The sequence below is a fragment of the Ochotona curzoniae genome, unplaced genomic scaffold (genome assembly GCF_017591425.1).
Source record: "Ochotona curzoniae isolate NIBS_2020 unplaced genomic scaffold, NIBS_Ocur_1.0 contig_3255, whole genome shotgun sequence".
NCBI lineage: Eukaryota > Metazoa > Chordata > Mammalia > Lagomorpha > Ochotonidae > Ochotona > Ochotona curzoniae.
In genome coordinates this window covers 3,522,112-3,544,301 of record NW_024465777.1, presented here as the reverse complement: position 1 = coordinate 3,544,301, position 22,190 = coordinate 3,522,112, and the positions used below count along the sequence as shown (strand labels likewise).

At 51.8% G+C, this 22,190-nt stretch overlaps 1 protein-coding gene and 1 pseudogene across 1 annotated transcript in view; both read left to right on the top strand.

Annotated features, from left to right (window-relative positions):
* RHCE (Rh blood group CcEe antigens) overlaps positions 1-22,190 on the top strand; it is a 33,925-nt gene that overhangs the window by 1,272 nt on the left and 10,463 nt on the right. Inside the window, exons 2-7 of the mRNA XM_040979591.1 lie at positions 8,179-8,365; positions 11,420-11,570; positions 17,439-17,586; positions 18,551-18,717; positions 20,299-20,436; positions 21,841-21,974. Of these exons, the coding sequence (XP_040835525.1) occupies positions 8,179-8,365; positions 11,420-11,570; positions 17,439-17,586; positions 18,551-18,717; positions 20,299-20,436; positions 21,841-21,974 (925 nt within the window). The remainder of the gene's footprint in view (positions 1-8,178; positions 8,366-11,419; positions 11,571-17,438; positions 17,587-18,550; positions 18,718-20,298; positions 20,437-21,840; positions 21,975-22,190) is intronic.
* Positions 6,439-6,632, top strand: LOC121156178 (annotated as a pseudogene).

The following is a 22,190-nucleotide window of genomic DNA, read 5'->3' as shown; positions in this document are numbered from 1 at the left end:
CTGGGCATGATTTTAGTCTGTTTAAGCCTACTTTAGTTTGTTTTAATCCAATTCAATATAATCCCACACATTGCATCCAGTAGGGGACTCAGGTTTTCTGAGCACTTGCTAGGTACAAGTTACTATTTTTTTCTTTTTCTTTTCATTAAGAAAGTCAGATATACAGACAGCAGGAAAGACAGAAAGGAAGATCTTCCAAATTAGCAACCAGGCTATTGCACCCAGCCCAAAATATTCTCCAATATTAATGGTGCCAGGCAGTCTCCGAGTGGGGTCCATGGAGGCACACATCTGCCTGTCACATTTGATTTACTAACGTTTTTTTTTTTTAAAGATTTACTTTATTTTTATTGGAAAAGCAGATATACATAGAGGAGGAGAGACAGAGAGGAAGATCTTCCATCCAATGATTCACTCCCCAAGTTAGCGCAATGGCTGGAGCTGAGTCAATCAGAAGCCAGGAGCCAGGAATTCTCCTGGGTCTCCCACGTGGGTGCAGGGTCCCAAGGCATTGGGCTGTCCCTGACTGCTTTCCCAGAACACAAGCAGGGAGCTGGATGGGAAGCAGGGCCGCGAGGATCAGAACCAGTGCCCATATGGAATCCCAGGTGTGCAAGGCGAGGACTTTAACCACTACGCTATCACGCTGGGCCCTAGACTAACATTTTTTTAAACCTCAACCATGACTGACAAAGAGCTTGCCAGGGTGGGGCATGGCTGTGCCCTTTTCTTTTTGCTGGCTTGGTTGCCTCCAGCAATTGTTTCTCTCTGCTCTGCGTTCTCCTCCTAGGGGTTGCTTAAGTCGTAAATGTATTTTCTGAAAGTTGAGTTCAACCTTGATAAATGAGTTGGTCAGTCCACTTAATTTAATTTAGTCCATAAACTATAGTAACTTGTTCAACCTGCCACTCTTTTGTTGTTCTTGTTTTAATGTTTGTTTATTAATTTATCTCAGAGGTGAAGGGCTGGGAATTGCAGACCCCTGAGGGCCACTGGTAGGGAAAGGCCAGCAAGGGAAGGACTCAATCTTCCCACTTTTTTACTTTTTTTTTTTTTTAAGATTAATATTTGCATTGGGAAGCCCAACTTTACAGAGAGAAGGAGGGACAGAGAAAAAGATCTTCCACCCATTGGTTTACTCTCCAAATGGCTGCAACGGCCAGAGTTGGAGCTGAGCTGATTCATAGCTAGGAGTTTCTTCTGGATTTCCCTGCAGGTGCAGGGTCCCAAGGCTTTGGGTCGTCCTCTACAGCTTCCCCAGGCCACAGGCAGGGAGCTGGATGGGAAGTGGAGTAGCCAGGACACAAACCAGTGCCCATATGGGATTCTGGCGCTTGCCAAATGAGGATGTCACCACTGAGCAATCCGGTTCCTCTCTCTGAAACTTTACCTTTCAAATAAGATAAAATAAGTCTTTAAAAGAAAAAGAAATGTTTAAGACAACCATAGAATTTGAATAGAACAAGACTCTTTGGACAAACAGGAATGGGCGTTAGCTTTGTGAGGTGTGAGAGAAGCTCGGTGTCTGTTTCCTGAGGCCCCAGTTTGCAGAGTGGAGTACTGAAACAGCACGTGGAGTCTGCAGTTTGCTTCAAGCCAGAAAAAAAGAAAAAGAGGACAAGAAGGGAACAAACACTGCAACCGGATCCTTGTGACAGTTGGCAAAGCTTGGCGCTGTGTCTGCAGGGTCACCACTCTTTTCTCTGCTTTTTGGATCCATAAACATTTCCATAACAGCAAAATCATATTTAAGAGTCTAACATGAGTCGCAATGTGACGAAGAAATACTTGTCAGGAATTCCCGAAAGCAAAGAGATTGCAGGCTGCCTGACTGTGTGAGCAGTTAGGGGAGGCCTCTTATCAATGCATTAAACACCTACATGATTGCCAACCTCCCCAAGCACCTAGAGCGCCCTAGGTGAGCGCATCTCCGAACATGCTCCTCACTCTGGCTGCCTCAGAATCCCCTGGGAAGTTACCAGAAACACAGTTTCTCAGACCTCATGCTTGGGCACTGGGAGGGAGAGACCACACATGGACATTTGCGAACTGCTGCGGCTAGACTCATTTCAATCCTCCCTGGGCGTGGTGTTCTCTGTGAGCACTTGACAAGTTGCTCAGCTTCTGTCGTCTCCACTGCAACCACTGTCATCTGTTGCTAGTGTTTATCTCTTTAAGTGACAGACAGGATCCAAAAAGTTAACAGGCTAAAAGAGTATTGGTGTTAGTTTTTATTAATAAGCTTGAATTTTTTAAGGTAAAAATTAAAGTAGAGGTGCTAATATTTTTTTAAAGAGATTTATTTATTTTTATTGGAAAGTCAGGTATACAGAGAGAAGAGACAGAGAGGAAGATCTTCTGTCCGATGATTCACTCTCCAAGTGGCCACAACGGCTGGAACTGAGCTGATCTGGAGCCAGGGTCTTAGAGCCTCTTCCTGGGTCTCCTACGCAGGTGCAGGGACCCAAGGCTTTGGGCTATCCTCGACTGCTTTTCCAGGCCACAAGCAGGGAACTAGATGGAAAGCAGGGAGGCCGGGGTTAGATCCGGTGCCCATATGGGATCCTGGTGCATGCAAGGTGAGCACCTTAGCCGCTAGGTCATCCCGCTGGGCCCAAGGTACTAATATTTTCTTCCAGAAACTTCTGTGGGTTGTCTTAGACACTTCCTGTGTCTAAGCATGTGTTCTTTGCTTTGTTGGCTACTAGGCTGCATGACTTGGGAGGAAGCCAATGGACAGGAGAACCGCCCAGAGATGTTTAGGGGATAAAACCAGTTGTCTTTGGTAAAAAGGAGGGAGGAGTCAAGGATGGCTACCAGTGTGTTCCGTGGAAAATGGCAGTGCCATTCCCTGATATGAGAGGCACAGAGAGGAGGCAGGACAGGTTATGGGCTCGTTTGTTCCTTCTTGGCAAGGCCCTGAGAGGCCTGGGAGGTACTCCAGTGACACAATGCATCAGTTACCTGTTGCTGCATAACAACCACACCCAAGCACAGAGACTTAAAATAGCAGCTATTTAACTTACTCAGGATAGTGATTCTGGGTTCAGCAATGGGGCTGGGCTCAACTGGGCTGTTCTATGGATTTGCCTTGGGACACTCATGAGCCTCCAGCCTGGAGATGGCTTCTGAGAGCCTAGTTTAAGGGTTTGCAGTTGGAACTAACTGGCCACTGGGCTAGGCCCTGTGTTTCCAGCAGATGAGTCCCAACAGTAAGAATGGGTGAGCCCAGGGTGAAGAAGCTTTCATCACCTCTGACTCTAACATGTTGTGCTCATTTCTGCAGCATGTGTGCTCACATTGGAATGATCCTAGCATGTTTCCTAATGTTCCATTGGCCAAAGACAGTGACTGCACTGGGAGGTGCGACTCATTGGAGGCCAAGATTGAAACAATCTGCTACACAGAGTCTGCCCTTGGGTGAGCCCTATGCTGTGGGTGTCACTCACTTCCCCCCTCTTCCCTACCACCCTGTACTCCCCAGAGACAAGGAGAAGGGCTGCAAGAACACAAGGGGAGGCTTTCTTAATGACATGTAAATAGCCCAGACCCTGGCACCTGCCCGTCTCAGCCTTGGGCTATCCCTTTAGGAAATCTCCTTCCCTTTCCAGGCTGTTTCAGAGTGGAGGAAAGTGTGGAAGTAGAGGCTTTGGGATAAAGCAAAAGCTAAGGCTATAAAGGGCTCTGGCCTGGGGCCACAGAGGTCTTCCCTGCTCAGCAGTGGGGAGCCAGTATAGGGATTCAGGGCCAGAACCTGGGCCATGGAGGCAAGGCTTGGCTTCAGAGATGCTGCTGCTGCTGTGGGCAGCTTGTGCAAGCCAGAGCAAGGAGCAAGAGCAGGGGTTCACAGATCCAGAATGATTGGGGGAGCAGGCTAGCTGGGTGGGGGGAGCAATAGACTGGTGGGGGCAGCTGTCCTTGTGGATGGACATGAGAGGCCAAACTGCAGATGGACAGACAGGTCTAGAGAAAGACTGGTCTTGGCCAAAGCTGCTCGGTGACAAGGGCCGGCACACAGTGATGTTTTCCAAGCCTCACTCCGCATCTAATGCTGGGCAAAGGGATTTGCATGCACGAGTGAGCTCTGGCGGCATGGTCTACTCGGTTTTACAGCTTAGGTGGCTGGGGCACAGAGGTGGGACCAGGCCCCAGATCTTGTCAACCTGACTCCAGGGCACATCTTTGCTACACCCTCTGTGCTGCCGAGGAAGCAGGATCAGGTAGTCGGTAAACCAAGTCGACAGGGTTCAAAACTTCCCACCATTGTTTGGTAGTCATGTGACCTGGGCTAGCTAGTTGCAGCTCCTGTGTGTGTCCTATGTGTAAACTGAGGATGAGAAATCATATCTACTGCCTTGGTTGCTGTAGATTTAGCTGGGAGGTGCTGGTACTGGGCTTACAGGTGGCAGGTTCCTTCTAGACCTCATCACTCCAAGTCATGGGGCTGTCCTAAATTCTTCCCGGAAGCCTTCCTGAAGTGGCTTAAGACTCCCTTCTGGTCCCAGTCCTTGGGGGCCCCTGGGGCTCACCCACTCCTTATCAGCCAAAGCACTTGAGCCTCCTCCAGTTAATCAGACCAGGCACAGGCTCTGTGAGGTGACAACTGAGGCCCTGTGGGGATTCCTTGGGCTGGGACCTGGCCCTGATGGAGGGGGAGGAGGAGGAGAGGGGCAGGAACTTGGTGGATGCAAGGGTGTGAAGGAACCTGAAGCCAAATGGTATAGTATTTACTGACCAGTCTTCCAATCCTCCCTGCCCATCCCTCCCCAACCCATCCACCTGTTGTTTATCTGGCAACTCTCCACTCCCCATGCTCCCACTAGCCCTCTCCTTGGAATATTCCAGAGCTCTAAGGGCCTTGGAGAGTATCAAGTCCAACTCCTATGAGGGAAACTGGGATCCAGAGAGATCAGGTAGCTGAGTCTAAATCTCTCCCAAGTGGGGTATGAGGTCTCCAGTTAACCACAGTCCTCAACGCTCCCAAATATTTCATTGTGTCTTTATACACCTGTTTTTTACTTGATTTCTGATGTTCTCTGAGCAATCCCCAGTCTCCTGTAGAAAATGTGATGCCCTGTCTGTTAGTTATTTAAAAAGGTGCAAGAGTTCTAGTTCTAGTTCATAGGATATTACGATATTTTACGCGCAGCTAATTCCCACAGCCTGGTTCTTTACCGTGAGCTGAAAACACCAGACGCAACGACATATCTTGGGAAGTTTATTCCAGCGGGGCAGAAACAGGGGAAGGCGGGGAAGGGAGCCAGAAGGAGGAGAGAGGGGAAGAGCAAGGAAGAGGAGAACCGCACCTGGGGGCCTTTTTGTCTGCCAGGTGTGGGGGGCGGGGATTCGGAGGGATTGAGGTCAAGGCCCCAGGGGATTGGTGCCTGCAGGTGAATGCCTGGGGATGGTTGGTGAGTGGGCGGGGTTGGGAAAGGGGCTGGGAGATCAGAGGTGGGATTCTCAGGTGGAATGCCAGGTTACATCTGATTGGTGGATGGCTGGACTGGCACGAATTTCGTGAGCTGTGAGGAAGAAGAAACGACGTAGGGTCCAGGTGGGATATTGGAATGAGTCCTTACACTGTCCACTCCCACTCCTGAAAGGATACAAGTAGGAGATGGGGACATTCCCTGCACCTGTCAGAGGAAAGGTGTAGAATTGGTGCTCCTTTCCCACCCACTCCCAGCTCCTCAGACCTCCATGAGGTTCTCAGGGGCTTCCTAGATCCCCATGTAGCCCAAGTCCTGTAGGACAGCCCAGGGACATGGCATTTTCAGTAGCCCAGGATTTCAAAGGCTTCTGCCAATTGGAGGGGCTTTGGAGCCCCCCAGAAATGCTCTAGTCATGAGAGGGGCTGCCTCGTGGCTAGGAGGCAGGGCAGGTGTGTTATCCCTGCCGCTGTGCAGGTCCCCACCACTGTGCAGGTCCCTGTACTGAAGGTGAGTTGACACTATGTGTTTGCAGAGCGCTGGATGCGAATCAGGTGCTGGCAGAGCTCTTGAACAGAGCTTCGGCCGCAGCGGCCAGGGCAGCCTCCGATACGGGGAATAAATGCCTTCCTGTAGCTGCCAGGAAGGCAACAGCACACAGGACACCAACTGTGAGACTTCAGGGCACCGAGGGGGAAACACACGAATGGCCATTTGTACTGGAGGCTGGTGCTGTGGCCTGGTGGGTAAAGCTGCTACCTGTAAGTCAGCATCCCACAGGGCTGTTGATTCGAGTGTTGGCTGCTTCACTTCCCATCCAGCTCCCTGCTCCAGTGCCTGGGAAAGCAGGGGAGAATGTCTCAAGTGCTTCATTGCACCCACATGGTAGACCTGGAAGAAGCTCCTGACTCCCGACTTCAGATTGGCCTAGTTCCGGCCATTGCAGCCATTTGGGGAGTGAAACAACAGATGGAAGAACTTTCTATCTGCCTTTCAAATAAATAATCTTGGCTTTGCACAATGGCAGTATCGTAGCCACCGAGGTTTATCTGAGGCGCAATTACTGCTAATTGAAAGCTTTTCCTAATACCCCACTGTGATGACTTGAAATATAGCTAGCATTGGCAAATAATAATAATCTTTCTTACATTTATTTATTTTTATTGGAAAAGCAGATATAACAGAGAGGAGGAGAGACAAAGAGGAAGATCTTCCATCTGATGCACTCCCCAGGTGACAGCAACAATCTGAAGCCAGGATTGACAGCAAGTCAATCTGAAGCCAGGAGCTCTTCTGGGTCTCCCACACTGGTGCAGGGCTTTGGGTCATCCTCAACTGCTTTCCCAGGCCACAGGCAGGGAGTTATATGGGAAGTGGAGCTGCTGGGATTAGAACTGACAACCATATGGGATCCTGGCACATGCAAGATGAGGACCTTAACCACTACGCTATCGCTCCGGGCCCAATAATAACAATCTTAAACAAAAAGACTGCCACTGGTTAGCAATTCAAGAAAAATATAGAGCTGGAGTCTGAATTCAAAGCCATTGTGGTTTTTTGTTGTTGTTTCTGCTTTGTTTATTTGACAGAATTACAGAGAGATTTTTCATCTGCTGGCTCACTCCCCGACAGGCAAGGGCTGAATCAGGCTAAAGCCTGGAACATTCTCTGGGTCTTCCACTTGGTGGACAGTTGCTTCTGCTTGGGAAGCCAGAATGCTGCTCCACTTCTCCTCTTGGGGGGTGGGGGGGTATGACTCTCCCAGCAGGTGGGGAAGTAGAACTCTGGTTTCTGGGAAGCTAATTTGCTTCCCCTAGGAGGTCTGTCTGGCTAATATCCACCTCCAGTGAGTTAGTTACTCAGAGGAAAGTTTTGTTTGTGACACTTAAGGAGACTGCAGGGGGAGGTATAGTTAGTTCCCCACCCAGCAGGCTTTTGTTGTATCAAGGCTTTTGTTGTCAGGGCTTGTTGGGGGCAGTGGACAAGGGAGTGGGGGGAAAAGCAGGAAAGGCCGGAGGCAGTGTGTATTTTCATCTTCAATCAAGAGCTAGGGGCAGCTGGCGTCTTCATCCTCCAGGCTCTCAGGGAGCCCCCAGGTTGCTGGCAGCTTCCCTAGATGGTGGCAGTTAGGCGCCTTGGAGTACAATTGTGGGAGCTCAGCTTTCCCAGCACTGCGGGAAGGGGGGGGGGGGACAAGCTGGGGCTCAGCCTGGTTTCAGATTCTCTGCCAGTGCACGTGTGGGTGCCTCCCTCCCCCTCCCGCCTTCACTGGTCCCCTTTCCTACACTCCGGTTTCCAGAGCGCACCTGCCTGGACCTGGGCCTGCCTCTCCTGGCTCCTGTTGTGTCACCTAGGCCAGCTCCCTGAGCTTCAGCCACCCTATTTCTTCTTCCCATGCAAAACCCAGAGATGGAAGCTGATCTCCAGAACAACAGCAGTAACGGTCTCTCCTGAGTGGCAGCTAGGTGCCCAGCCCCGACCCCTGAGGGCTCCCATGCCTAGAGCACCATTTCAGCTAGGACAGGAGCTGCACCGAGAGTCAGGCCTTGGCGAAGCACTTAAAGCAGCTCTTCCCCTGCTCACTGCCACCTGCACCGTCTGCATTGCATTAGTCCCACCATTCACATGGAAAAAGCAAGGCCCAGGGAGGTGGTGGGACATGACCCAGCCCTGTGGGGGGGTCCCTTCTAGCATCTCTGCTGTGTAACTCTTGGTTCACTGCTCCCCCCAACCCCTCCTGCCCGGGCAGTGCTCCAGGATGTCATGGTCATGGCGGCCCTCGGCTTGGGCTTTCTCACCTCGTCCCTGCGAAGACACAGCTGGAGCAGCGTGGCGTTCAACCTCTTCCTACTGGCCCTCGGGGTGCAGTGGGCGCTCCTGATGGACGGCTTCCTGAGTCAATCTTTCAACTGGACGGTACCCATCAAACTGTACAGGTAACCCTGGGTGGCTGTCTTGCTTCTGGGTATTTAAAGGGCATGGGGGCAGCCGAGAGGGAAAGTTCTAGAAGAACTGGTGCCAATGTCATGCCATCGCTAGAACAGAGTAAAAGATTTCTCACTGTTTGTCTCACCTTGAAGTCGAGCTGGGCGGTGTCCTGCCCTTGATCTGACCACCCTCTTGCAGGTGGAGTCCTCCTGGGCCTCCACATTGTGGCTACCTAACAGTCTGTCCGTCAGCCTGGCTGGCAGGCACAATAAAAATAAATAATAAATAAAAATAAATAAATCTTTTATAAAAACTTCACTTCAAAGGAGTTTCTCCAGAAAAAGGCAAAGTCCTGGTTTCCTTGGTACCTGGTTCTGAGACAAAAAGCTCAGAAAGGTTTTTATTGGTTAACTTCCTCAGTGCTTTTTGATGATAAACTGACCATTCAGATACTACCCCCTTGGCAATGGCCCGGAGGTGGAATTGGGCAGGTGTTTTAGATGGGGAGTTGATATATTAGTTTTGCCCTTGTCTCTTAGGAGAAAAGTGCTCTAGCGAATTTAAGACATGGAAGAGAAAATGCCATTTTTATATTTGAGAAAAATGACTCGGAGTCCCAGAAAACCCTAAATGCCTACTATCCCGTCTGACTCCTCACACACCAGGGCACGCAGAGCATCTGTATAACCTGAGCTGTGGGGAAGGGGAAGCAGGGAGTGGCCAGTCTGAGATGGCATGTTCGAATCCTGTCTTCCATAGGCAGATAGGCAAAAGTTTTCCTGCCAACTTGTCTCTGTCTTACCCAACCTGCTCCTGCCCATGTGATGGGAAATCCCATCAGAGGCACTTGAGGCACCTGATGACCCTTCCTGTTGCCCTCTGGGACCCTGCTGAGCCTCTTGGGCACCTGTTCTTGCCTGGCTATCCATGGGCCATCCCCTGTGCCAGTATATCCTTCCAAGGAGGGATCAATCCGACCTGGGAGTGGAGGCTGGTTAAGACAGCTAAGCGGTGGGACAGGCTTTGGGTTTTAAGTATCTGTCGCCCTTTCAGAGTGGCTGTGGCCATCACCCTGAGGTCCCAAAAAAACAAGTGGCAGCTCTCCAGGCTCTTTGTTTCTTGTAAGTTTTAGGCCTGAGTCCCATGGGGATGGGATCTCCTCCACCCTCAGGTCTCTACCTAGGGAGTGACAAAAGCACTGGTGTGTGTGTGTGTGTGTGTGCTGTCATAGGGGTGACCCTGGGCTGAATCTCTCTCTCTCACACACACACTCACACATACACCTGCAGCCTTCTACACCTTGACAGAGCAGGAAAGCCCTTTTCTTCTGACACTTTCAGGGATCTCGGTTTTTTACTCGATCCGTGAGGACCCAAAGGGGCCATGAGCAACTCAAATGCCCTGCCCCACCCGTGGGGCCTGCTCCCCAGGGCCACGGCTGCTGCTGGAACTGCTTTCCAGAACAGAACAATGACCATCCTCTGACCATCCGGCCAGGACTAAGCTGCTGGGCACTGTCCGCTTGTCCTGGTGCAAGCTCTCCTCCGTCTCTCTTTGGGCATCCTTGGCACTCTAGCTACTTGACCTGGTTCCCTCTGGGTCGGGGCCTATTGCTCAGCTTTGCTGTCCTGTGTTTCCCCCTGTAATGAGAACGATATGGGTAACACATGTGACTTTTAATGCTACATTTTGAAAGGCCAGGGGTGGGCTGGGGGTACTAAAAAGACCGTAGCAAAGCCTTATTGCAGCTGACACATTTCAACTCGCTTTGCTCACACAACAGCTCCAGGGCCATTGCCTCCTCCTTAGGCACAAAGGCATTGAGCACAGAGTGGTTGAGGAATTGCCCGAGATCACACAGCCAACAAGTGACTGAGTTGGAGTCCCCTTCCCGGTGACCTAGACCTGAGACTGCCCTGCCAAGCAGCACATTTCCCCGCCTCCACACTGGGCCCCCAGGCCTGACATACTGCCTCGGGTACACACCCTCCTGAATCAGGCAATTGTTGATGAAGTGGGTGCTCCCTTACTGGGCACACCCATCCAGGTGCGATGAGCAGTGAGTTAATCCCTTCTTCGGAATTGCTTCTGGTTCCTTTGGGACTCTGTGTTCTTTCTGTGCCCTAGCCCTTCTGTGCCCTGCCCTCTGGGGTCCTGGACCCTCGGGAGGTCACTGTGGTAGCTGACCCCAGGCAACCCACCTGGGTTTGAACCTCATGGCTGTGGGGCTGCTGCCCAGACTGCTTGCTTCTCATCTTCTTGGCCCCGTCTGTCTATGGGGGCCACTGATTCACCACGCTCAGGGGTGGCAATGAAGGAATGTCACACCAGGGTCATGCTGAGTAAATCACAGCGTCATCATCCTCCATTCCCATGGACGAACATCTCCTAATCAAAGGCTCAGGGAACTGCCTCCCTAAAGCATTCCCTGATGAGACCAGGCAGCCTGGCTTTCCCAGTCAGCTCTCCAGCTCCCGGACACTGCAGGTATTCCTCGTCCCCACGCCCTGGTGCCAGGAAGGGCTGTCTTGTCCTTCCCTGAATTCCAAGGCACCGTCTGCTCCTCCACTTAGTACAGCCACACGCTGGGACAGGCAGACAGCAAAGTTGGAATGCTCAAACAGTCCATCCAGGCCGGCGCGAGCTGGGTTGCCTCCGCCTGAGTCTGCGCTGTGCATTATTATTTCACAGGGGGTGAAATAGGTACAGTGAGGTTAAACAGTGGCCCTGGCGGCAAAGTAGAGGGCACCGGGCTTCTGCTGCTTGTAAACCCACTCTTACGCAGCGATAGGAGGCGGTGAGAGCGCCCTGTGACGGCTGTGAAGGGCGCCCTCTACCGAGCGCCTGTGTGCAGTGCACTGTGGGACTGCAGAGTCCCCTTGGAGGCTACGCGGAGTGACAGCAGCTGGTCACTGAAGTGGGTGTGGACACCCCGTGAGGTTGACACGGGAGGGGTGAGGGGCCCTCACGGAGGGCGTTCTTGGGTGAGCTGAAAGGTGCCAGCAGGGAGCTGGTGGCAGGAGTAAATGAGTGACATCCTCCAACCCCGTCCTTGCCCACAGAGTTCACTTGGCTGCTATGAGCGCCATGTCCGTGCTGATCTCTATGGGTGCCGTCCTGGGCAAGGCCAACCTTGTGCAGTTGGCAGTGATGGCGCTGGTGGAGGTGACAGCCTTTGGTGCCTTCAGGATGCTGACCAGGAGTGTCTTCCAGGTGAGTCGGGGTGCTGTGTGTGCGTAAGGCGGGGGCCTCTCCTGTGTGCGATTACAAAAGCAGGGTCACAGCTGCATGTGTGGACGCAGAACAAACAGGGCTTCAACTCCCAAAATACACTCCTGTAGAAGTGTGCCCCCCCAAGGTGATTCTGGGGTGACTGGCAAGAGAGTGGGCATCTATAGCCCACGGACAGTGGTCCCAGTAAGATGAGCGGCCGAGCGCTGTGGCAAAGTAGCCAGTGATGTTCCTGGGAGAGACTGTCAGAAGCCAAATGTGAAGGGTGACTCTGCCTTAACACTGACCCTGGGCGGAGAGGGAAGGAAGGACAGATAGCCCACCTCCCCTCTCATAGATGCCGAAGCAGAAGGGGTCGCAGGCTGCCAGGTGCACATGGCAAGGCAGTAGCCAAGCCCTGGGGAGAGCCTGGAGTCTCAGCCTGGTAAAGTGATACAGAACGAAGTGATGCAGTTGGACTCTCCCACACTGGGGTCTGTATTCCAGCGCTGCCCTACCTTCCCACCTGACCCTGGGGGAGCTGAGCCTTTGCAGGGAGATAAGCTGCCCCCAGAGGAAGAGTGTGAGGGACACGACAAGGAGGGTGGGGAGTGACCAGCTTCTGGCTGCATTTGAAGACAGGATTGGCAGGATTTGCACATGGGGTGTGAGGAAGAAAAAAGGTCAGGAAGGGTTTGAGCTGGAGGAAGTGGGTGGATGGCTATGCCGCTGGCTGAGCTGAGGAGCCCTGGGATGGGCGGGATGATTCAGAGTTCAGTTTGGAAGGTGACAGTGTTATGATTATGTTTAGGATAATGGATGGCCGGAAATGAGGATTAAATATCACACGGTAGGGGGCTGGCACTGTGGTGCATCTCGTGTGAGAATGCTGAGCTGAGTCCTGGCTGCTCTACTTCCCAGCCAGCTCCCTGCTAATGCACCTGGGATGGCAGCAGAAAGCCTGAGCACTTGAGCGCCTGCATCCATGCATCCATGCATCAAGCCAACTTGAATGGGGTCTTGGCTTCAACCCGTCCCAGACCTGAATGCTGTATCCATTTGTGGAGTGAACCAGTGGATGAAAGATATCTCTGTCGCTCCACTTTTCAGATTAAGTAAATAAATTAATTTTTTAAAAATGAGCAAACAGGGGGGAGCATGGTGGCATAACAGGCTGATCCTCTGAATCCCGTATGGGCACCAGTGTTAGTCCCAGCTGCTACACCTCTGATTGAGCAACCGAGAATGTCCCAAGTCTTTGGGCCCTGCACCATGTGGGAGACCCAAAAGAAGCCCAGCTTTGGACTAGCCCAGCTCTGGTATTTGAGGAGTGAACCAGTGGATGGAAGACTTCTCTCACTGTCTCTCCCTCTTTCTCTTTGTAACTCTGAGTTTTGAGTAAAATATAATAAGCCTTAAAAAAATGAAAGCAAGCAAACAAAAATCTTCTCTTAGTGGAGGGTAGGCATTTGGTGCCGAGGCTGAGATGCCCCTTGGGATACCTGCATCCCATATTGGAGATTGTGGACTTGGGTCCCATTTCTGCTCCAGACTGCAGCCTCCTGCCTCTGGGAGGCGGTGGGTGATGCTGCAAGTATTCAGGTCTCTTGCCACCCATGTGGGACATCCAGATTGAGTTCCAGGGTCATGGCTTCAGTTTAGCCTACCCCAAGCACTTGGAAAGTAAACTAGTTAATGGAAGATCTCTCTTAGTCCCCCCTCCCTTAAAAATTATATACTTATTTGAAAGGTAGAATTACAGAGAGGGAGAGGCAGAGAGAGAGAGAGAGAGAGAGATCTTCCATCTGCTCAAAATGGCCATAGCAGTAGAGCTGGGCTAGGTTAAAGCTTGGAACCAAGAGTTTCTTCCGTATCTCCCTTGTGGTGCATGGGTCCAAGGACTTGGCCATCCTTCACTGCTTTCCCAGGCACATTAGCAAGGAGCTGGATTGGAAGAGGCACAGCTGGCACTTGAACTGGCACCTGTATGAGATGTAGTGCCCCAAGCAGCAGTGTTTTGTGTTTTGTCACAGTACTGCTCTCCACCACACCTTTCTACACACTTATAAAAGAATAAGTAATCATCCCAGTGGAGACCCAGAATGGAAATACAAATCTGAAGCTTAGAGGGAAAGTCAAGGCTGGCACTGTACATTCAGAGTTGTTAGGGTGTATATGGTGTTTAAAGCTTGAGCCCCCAAATCACCTAAGGAGTGAGGGTAAGCGGAGATGGGAAGATGTTCCAGGTGCATTGGGTTGCAACTGGAGGAAGAACGAGTGGGGAGCCTGGGCACTGCGGCCAGACAGCGAAGGGGAAATCCAAGAAAGGGTGTGGATCTGGAAGGCCAGGAGAGAGAGGACTTCAGAGGTCAAGCAAAGGGACATCTGAGAACTGACCAGGGGACCTCAGCACACTGGGTTTGCAGAAGGATGGAGTGAAAGCTTGGCTCGGTAGACTTGAGAGAAGGAGGTGAGAGGAGCAGGTGGTTTGCTTCGTGCTGTGTCCTACCTCAGTGTGCCTGGGTTCCGTGCCCGCTCTGGCCCCTGCGAAGTAGCTTCCTGCCGCTGCAGACGCAGGGAAGGCAGTAGTGATGTCTCAAGTCATGTACATGCCACCCACAAGGGAGATCTGGATCCACTTCCTGGATTGACGTTGGCTCCTGCCCCAGGGTTGTTGAGGGTATTTGACGAGTCACCCAGCAGCTGGTAGCCCTGTCCCTCTGTCTGTGAGAGATGCGTCAGTACAGACTGTGGCAGCCAACCTTCTGGAGACTTGGCTAAACAGGCAGAATGTGGTCAAGAGAGATTTCACTGTTTTCCTTAGGATGATTCTTCCACACCTGGTGGTAGAACAATCCAGCTGAGGACCTGGTGTGATGGCTCAACTGGCTGGTCCTCCCCCTGCAAGTGCCAGGATCTCACGTGAGCTCTTGCTTTTGTCCTGGCTGCTCCATTTCCCATATAACTCCCTGCTTGTGGCCTGGGAAAGCAGTTGAGGGTGGCCTAAAGCCTTGGGGCCCTGCACCCACATGGGATACCTGGAAGAATCTCCGGGATCCTGGCTTTGGAGCAGCTCAGCTCTGGCCGTAGCGGTCATTTGGGAAGTGCTTTGTCTCCGTCTCTCTTTTTCTCTGTAAATCTGCTCTGCATTTCCAATAAAAATAAATAAATCTTAAAAAAATAAAATCCAATTGAGAGTCAAACAACTGATGAAGTGGAAGAGAAATGAATTTCAAGAGTTAGATATTTCAGTGGGGGAAAAAAAGGGAGCCAGATTCTGTGCCCTGTAGCTGTGTGGGTAGGAGTAACAGGTAGGGGTTGGGGGTTGGGGCAGGGGTCATCTGTCTTAACAGCCTAGGGACATGGAGTCTGTGGCTAGGTTGTCACTTAGTGGTGGGTGAAAAGGCACAGACTCCTGGTGAGAAAGTTCTCTGTGTGTGGCTTTTATTTTCTAGGAAAAGCAAGATCGAGGGCATTAGTGGTCTATGTGTGGATTGGGGTAAAATTTAAGGAGACAGGGGTGTGATGTTGTCATCTATGAGAGTATAGGAGAGTGAAGGGGCCAGGGACGTACAGGAGACTCCAGGTTAGTGCCCAGGGTCCCTTGGGACTTGTGCTGTAGAAACTTCCTTCCTTGGTGCCAGGACTGTAAACACCTAACCTAGGATGGAGGTGGAGGTGGCAGGAATTAGCCTGATCCCTCCAGGCTCAGCTACTACCCAGGGTGTACCCAGTGACCAGGAGAGACCAGAGGTGGGAGTGTTTGTGAGTGGAGTGAGAGAATAAAGGCCACAGGATTGAATCTAGTTAAACAGGGAGTCAGAACAGGATAGATATTTGGAGCCTAGCAAAGTCCCATTGCATGGCTTCTACAGCTGGTCAACCTGGTTCCAAATCTCAGCCACCTGCACGGGCTGCATCAGCCTGAGCAGCTTGGTTAATTTCTCTGTGCCCCAGCTTTCATGGTTAAGAGGGAGTAACAGTAATGCCTGCTTTCTGGGACTCTCGTGAGGCTCCAGCCAGTTGAGAAAAGGGCCCTGAGGTGCAGTAAGTTCTGCCTGCTGACTGGGGAAGTGAGTTGAGCGGCAAGGAGGGAGTGGCTGGTGCAAGAAGGGAGACTTAAAGCTGGGCTTTGGCAAGTGGTGTAGTGACTCGTGATGACAAGGGCTGGAGTTGGAGTGGGGACATGGGTGGCTGAAGGGAAAAGCAGGGGAAGGTCTGGGTGGATATCAGACTAAGGGATGGAGTGGAAGGAGCTGAGTGGACAAACGTACCTCAGAAGAGTGGTGGGGAGAGGAGCTGAGGCGCAGGTGTCTCATCCTTCGTGGTCAAGGGCAGCCCTGAGGAGGGCTGGCAGACTGCTATAGCACGCAGGGGAGCCAGGGCAGGCAGTTGGGAATGAGAGAGCAGTGGCCTGGGAGCCCTTGTTTGTTAATTTTCTTTTTATTCTATTTTATTTTTAATTTTATGGGTTTGTTCATTTCCTATTCTCTCCATCTATGTGGGACTTTACTTTTATCCCTACGTGTTAACATATACATGTCCCCCAAACATGGGCATTCTCTTTAAAAAAAAAATAAGATTTATTTCTATTTAAAGTCAAGTTTATGGAGATAGAGAGAGACAAAGAGAAAGATCTTTCATTTACTGGTTCACTCCCCAAATGGCTACAACAGCTATAGCTGAGCTGATCCGGACCTGGGAGTTGGGAATTTCTTTCAGGTCTTCCATGTGTGCATAGGGTCCCAAGGACTAGCCAGGGAGTCCCCAAAGAAACCTACCTGGAGTGACTGCTGACTTGACTGTTGTATGTGCCCGCCAGTGCAGGGTCAGGATTGGTCTGTGACTTATACCAGTCAGTGCACCTGCTGGTGGATAAAGCTGTGGCACCAAGTGCTGTAGCCCAGCCCAACTAGCCTGCCACAGATCCAGTCCTCATGTATTCCAGTGGATGCTGCAGTCTAGTCGGGGCAACCCTCCAATAACTCCCCCCAGTCCCATCCCCAGCCCTGGTTCTTGCATGTGCCAGCCTCTGCTGTGGCATAGCCTGGCACAGCCTGCTTCCCTTCCACATTGGCGCTATAGCTTAGCTCAGCCTGTCCCAGTCCAGACCTGGCCCACATGTATGTCGACAGGTGCCAGAGATGGACTATGTGCCTCTCCAATAAAGACAGTTTTAATCCTGTACAGATAATAAGGCCCCCCCACCCAACTTTTTTTTTTCTTTTTCTTTTATTGGCCTTGTTGTCCAGTCAGGAACCCAAAGTGGCTGCATGGTGATGGTAGTGAGGAAGAGGGGGGTGAGTGAAGAAGGAGGAACTGGAGCCCAAGTTGGAGATTGGGATGTATCAGGGTTACAATGGGATGGGAGTCACTGGATGACTCTGAACAGAAGTGGGACCTGCCTCACCCTGCACGTGGAGGCGCTGGTCGCTGCGTAGAGTGTTGTCCGTGTCAGGGGGGAGGGTTTTGCCCACGTTTGCAAGGCAGCATGGACCCCTAAGGGGGCTATTCAGGTGATTGCATTTGATCTCCATGAAACCCAAGTAATGTATCTCCAGAGCTTACTAAAGGCATTAGTTTAGTATAGGAGTCCGCCTGCTTCGTGCTGCAAAGGGTGGGTCACTCAGATTCCCCCAGGAGACAGAGGCCACATGGCTATGTGATTTTGTATCCTACGGAAGAAGACCTAAGTCCAAAACTTCCAGTGAAGGCCAACTTGTGAGCTCGCTGGAAGGAGAGGTGGCTGTACCCGGCTGGGCAAGCTCTAAGCGCTGTCTTGTGGCTGCAGGTCATGCCTGCAGCTTCGGACTTGGTCCATAGAACATTGGGTCGATGTGACACTCATGGATCCTGCTGGTTTTGTTGCAGAAGGACGACCACGCAACCATGATGCACATCCATGTGTTTGCAGCCTATTTTGGGCTGACTGTCGCCTGGTTCCTCTCAAGGCCTCTGCCCACGAGTGCACAGGAGAAGGATCAAGTAGCCATGAGCCCCAGCTTGTTTGCCATGCTAGGTAAGCATGAGGTGGGCTGGATCGTGTCCTCCACTGGTTGAGCCGAGCCTCTCCCTGCTTTACCACTTGCTGCGTGCCGCGGAGGAGACCCATCCAGAGCATCCAGTTTCTTGGGGTCGTGTTGAACTCCTCCCTTTATATGAAACATTGCTTTCTGGGGAACTCACATTCTGAATATCCAGCAGAGAGAAGAGTCTTGCTTAATTTTTGAGCTTAAATAGGTGTATCCAAGCCTTCTGTCCTCAATGGAAAGACAGAAATTGGTTGAAGGAACAAAGGAATTGAAGGAAAGTTGGATGAGAGAACAGCTATAATATGGTGTTTGGAGGGGCTGCAGGGAACGTGAGCCTGGTATCTAACGTGGTCAGAGGGAATCAGGTGGCAAGCACAGCAGCGGGCAGCTGTCCACCTGCCAGGGAGTGGAATCAGGGTAGCTCCTTGCAGACCAAAAGTTGTACCTTTCAGCCCGGAAGGCCTCGGTTTCCCAGCCAAGGGGAGCTTTGAACCACTGACGGTCTTTTTTTCTTTTTTTTTTTTAAAGATTTATTTTTATTAGAAAGGCAGATATACAGAGAGGAGAGACAGAGAGGAAGATCTTCCGTCCGATGATTCATTCCCTAAGTGAGTGCAACGGCCGATGCTATGCCGATCCGAAGCCAGGAGACACTTCCGGGTCTCCTACGCGGGTGCAGGGTCCCAAAGTTTTGGGCCGTCCTCAACTGCTTTCCCGGGCCACAGGCAGGGAGCTGGAAGGGAAGTGGGGTTGCCGGGATTAGAACCAGCGCCCATATGGGATCCCGGGCGTGCAAGGCGAGGACCTTAACCACTTGTGCCACCACGCTGGGCCCACTGACGGTCTTGGAACTACAAGGCGACTGGTTAGAGCATGCCAGGTCCAGGGGTCTTCTCTGCTGCAGCCTGTGGAGCCTCCAGATTCTGGCCACTGACCCTCTCTGGTCCCCAGGAACCCTCTTCCTGTGGATATTCTGGCCGAGTTTCAATTCTGCTCTGCTGAGCATTCCAAACGAGAGGAACCGGGCCATCCTCAACACCTACTACGCCCTTGCAGTCAGCGCGGTGACAGCCACTTCCGTGTCGGCCTGGATACACCCTCATGGGAAGATCAGCATGGTGAGCTGGGGACTCTGTGCTGGACAGTGGGACCTGGCTTTTCTGGGTCTGACACATAGGCTCACACCTGCTTGGGTCTCCAGTAGGTTGGCAGGAGGTGCCGGTGCTGGTGCCTTGTCCTGGTGGTCACAGAGAGCCAGGAAGGGTGCTGGGTGAACTTTAGAGACCTTCAGATAGTCCAAGGCACCCTGGGGGGAGAGATGAAACTCATTAGCACTTCTGTCTAAAAGACCCACACGTAACCCCATGTCTACCAGTTCTCAAAGCCACCCTCATGAGCAAAAGGCTGTACTCAGGTGGCACCAGAAGTTGCCTCTCCGCTTCCTCTGAAACCCTTCAGATTCAGAAATAAATACTTTCCACTGCCTGTGTGGCCTTGATCAATCACTTTAACTTAAAAATATGTTTATTTATTTTTATTGGAAAGTCAGATATACAGAGAGGAGGAGAGATAGAAAGTTCTTGCACCCACTGATTTACTTCCCAAGTGACCGCAGATGCTGGAGTTGAGCTGATCTGAAGCTGGAAGCCCGGAGCTTCTTCTGGGTCTTTCACACCATTGCAGATCCCAAGGCTTTACGCCATCCTCTTCTGCTTTCCCAGGCCACAAGCAGGGAGCTAGTTGGGAAGCGGGGCCACTGGGATTAGAAATGTCACCCATATGGGATTCTGGTGCACACAAGGCAAGGACTTTAGCTGCTAGGCTTCCTTGCTGGGTCCCACTTTAACTTTTTGAGCCTCCATGGGCCCCATCTGTAAAGTGGGAATGAAGAGAGAATGTGTGGACTAAGCATTCGCAGGCATTAGGTGCATTTATTCTGGCAGCAGGGCTGGAGGCAGGGGGTGTGAGTCTGAAGGGGGAAGAGGAGACAGCCACAGACAAAAATGCCCCTGATGATGGGGAGTGGTGCTACCAGCCAGGAGTGGCAAGAGAAATCCTGGGCAGACAGGGGACCCTGGAGTGGAGAGAGTGCAGTTGCACATGGCAGGTCCAGAGCCTCATTCCAGCACCCAGGAGAGGTGGGTGTCCTCTCAGGCCAGTTCCATGGTTACCAGGAGTCCAGAAGAAGCCCAGCTGGGGACATACAGGGTGGCAGCCATGTGCATCGGTCCAAGAAACTCAGAAGCTGGTGCCAGGGCCTAGTGCCTGATGGCCTTGTTGGAGTTGAGGGGATCAGATAAAGCCCAGATGTGGCAGCAGGGGAGTAAAGAGCTTGGAAGTGCTGGGACTCAGCTTGGAACTGGGTGTGGTCAGATCAAGTGACACAAGCATCAAGTAGCCAATGAGGAGCCTATTCAAGGCTCGGAGCTAAGGACTTTCCATGTGATAACCCATTGAATATTCACCAGCAGGAGGTACAGGCAAAGCCCAGTGCCCAAGGACATATCACTGTGGGACCCAGGAGGGGTGGCTAGAATGCTGGGCAGCCACACTCTCCAGCTATTCCTTGGAGGGTCCTGAGCCTGAGAGGGAGAAGTGAGATGAGGGCGGTGCTGAAGGTCATGCGTTCCAGCCAAGAGGCAGGCCATAGGGGCACAGGGGATCTGGGATCATCTCACTCACTGGCAATTTCTCTGCAGACGCGAATCCACAATGCAGTGCTGGCAGGAGGTGTGGCTGTGGGCCCTTCATGTCACCTGATCCCTTACCCATCTCTTGCCATGGTGCTGGGCCTTGTAGCTGGGCTCGTGTCTATCTCAGGAGCCAAGTGCTTGCCGGTAAGGAGCTGGACCTTCAGCGCCCCATGTTTTAGCTTTGGGACCCCGGTGAGCCATCATGTGGTGCCATGGGGTGCTACTCCTGTAGACAGGAGTTGGCACCTTCATAGCTTGGCATTATGAAGGCCTGGTGAGGGACTCAAAGCCCAGTTGGATGGTTCATTGGTTGGGGTTCTAAGGAGTGAGTGAGTCCATACAGGTTTGCTGACCAGGGAATTTGTCATAAGGCTGCATTAGGATCTGTATGAGGCTGTGGGGGGGGGTCAGAGAACTCAGGAACTAGGCTGCATCTGGGCACCCAGAAATGGCAGACACCAGGGACTGGAGTATTCAGAGAGCCCAAGCAGTCCCTGCTCCCCTTCTTTCCTGCTTTTCCTGAGCGCTGGCTTTCTTCTCACGCTGCAGAACTGCTTCTTTTCCTTACTTCTTGCAGTGCAGTGTAACCTGTTGCTTAAGAAAGCTGTTGGAGTCTCTTGGCTGCAATTCCAGGTTCTCTGGAGAAGGGGCTTGGTGGCTTAACTCTGTTGATGCTGTCTTCCTCAGTGGGTGTTGAGGAGGGGCGTGCTACAGATACCTGCTTCGACAGTGAACCATGGGCTGGGGGTGGGAGCAGCAGCACTGGGCTGGTAATAAAGCCAAGAACAAAGGGTACTTTGTCCGGAGGGTCCACAGTGGTCTCAGTGTCCCCATTCCCTTGCCTATGTCCCTGGAGAGGACTGTTCAGAGATCATGAATTGACTTCTGGGTTCCTAGGCCAGCCCCAGTCATTCAAGGACTGGGAGGGACTGAACCAGTGGATGGAAGATCTTTCTCTGTTTCTCCAAGTATAAATACTAGATTTTTGAAAAGGAGATATGTTTATTTGGGGCGTGAAAGATTTGGAATCTAATCATTTTTTTTATGGTATGGATTTTCCATAATTTTTTGAAGGACACCCACCTGTTGCACATTTCAACACTTGACCTGCTTCTCAAGCTACAGCTTAGTGTGGAAAGTGGGCAGGTGGCAAAAGTCCAGTGGAATGACTGCTATAGGAACACACCTAAGCCAGCCTGGGACAGGTTAGGAAGATACTTCCTAGAACTGGGGATGGCTCAGCTGGACCTTACTAAGCAGAATTAGCTGGGCAAATAAACGGGGACATGTATTCCAGGAGGAAGGATCACTGCGAGAAGTGCACGTGACCCAACCAGGAGAGAGAATGACATTCTTGTGGCCAAAACAGCGGCTTGCCTGGGAGCCTGATGAGAGGGCAGGTGCTCAGGCACTTCCCCTGGTTGGTTGAGGACAGGAGGGGAGGAGCCCCATCAAGTTTACATCTGTGGACACCGAATGGTTGTGAAGAGAGGGGGTCGGGAGATGGGTCTTCCCTGCAGATCTGCTCACAATGGCATTTGTCCCCAGGTGTGTCTTCACTCTGTCTTGAGGATTCATGACACCAGTGGCATCCACTACACCTTCGGCTTGCCAGGTCTCCTCGGAGGTATCACCTATGTTGTGCTGATGGCGTTTGAGATGAGCTGGGCCAGCAGTGCCGGGTATGTCATCGGGTTCTCCCCCTTCACACACCCCTGCCCAGGACGGAAGCAGTATGCTCAGCATTCTGAGCTGGCAAACACACATCCAGGGCCATGTACTCTGTGGGCCTCAGGAGTGACTGGTTTATTCAGAAATTCTTCTCACACCCTGCCTTGAATGGAGTCATCACCCCCTAGGACCACTTCTTACTGAAAGAGGCAGCTGAGGTACAGGGT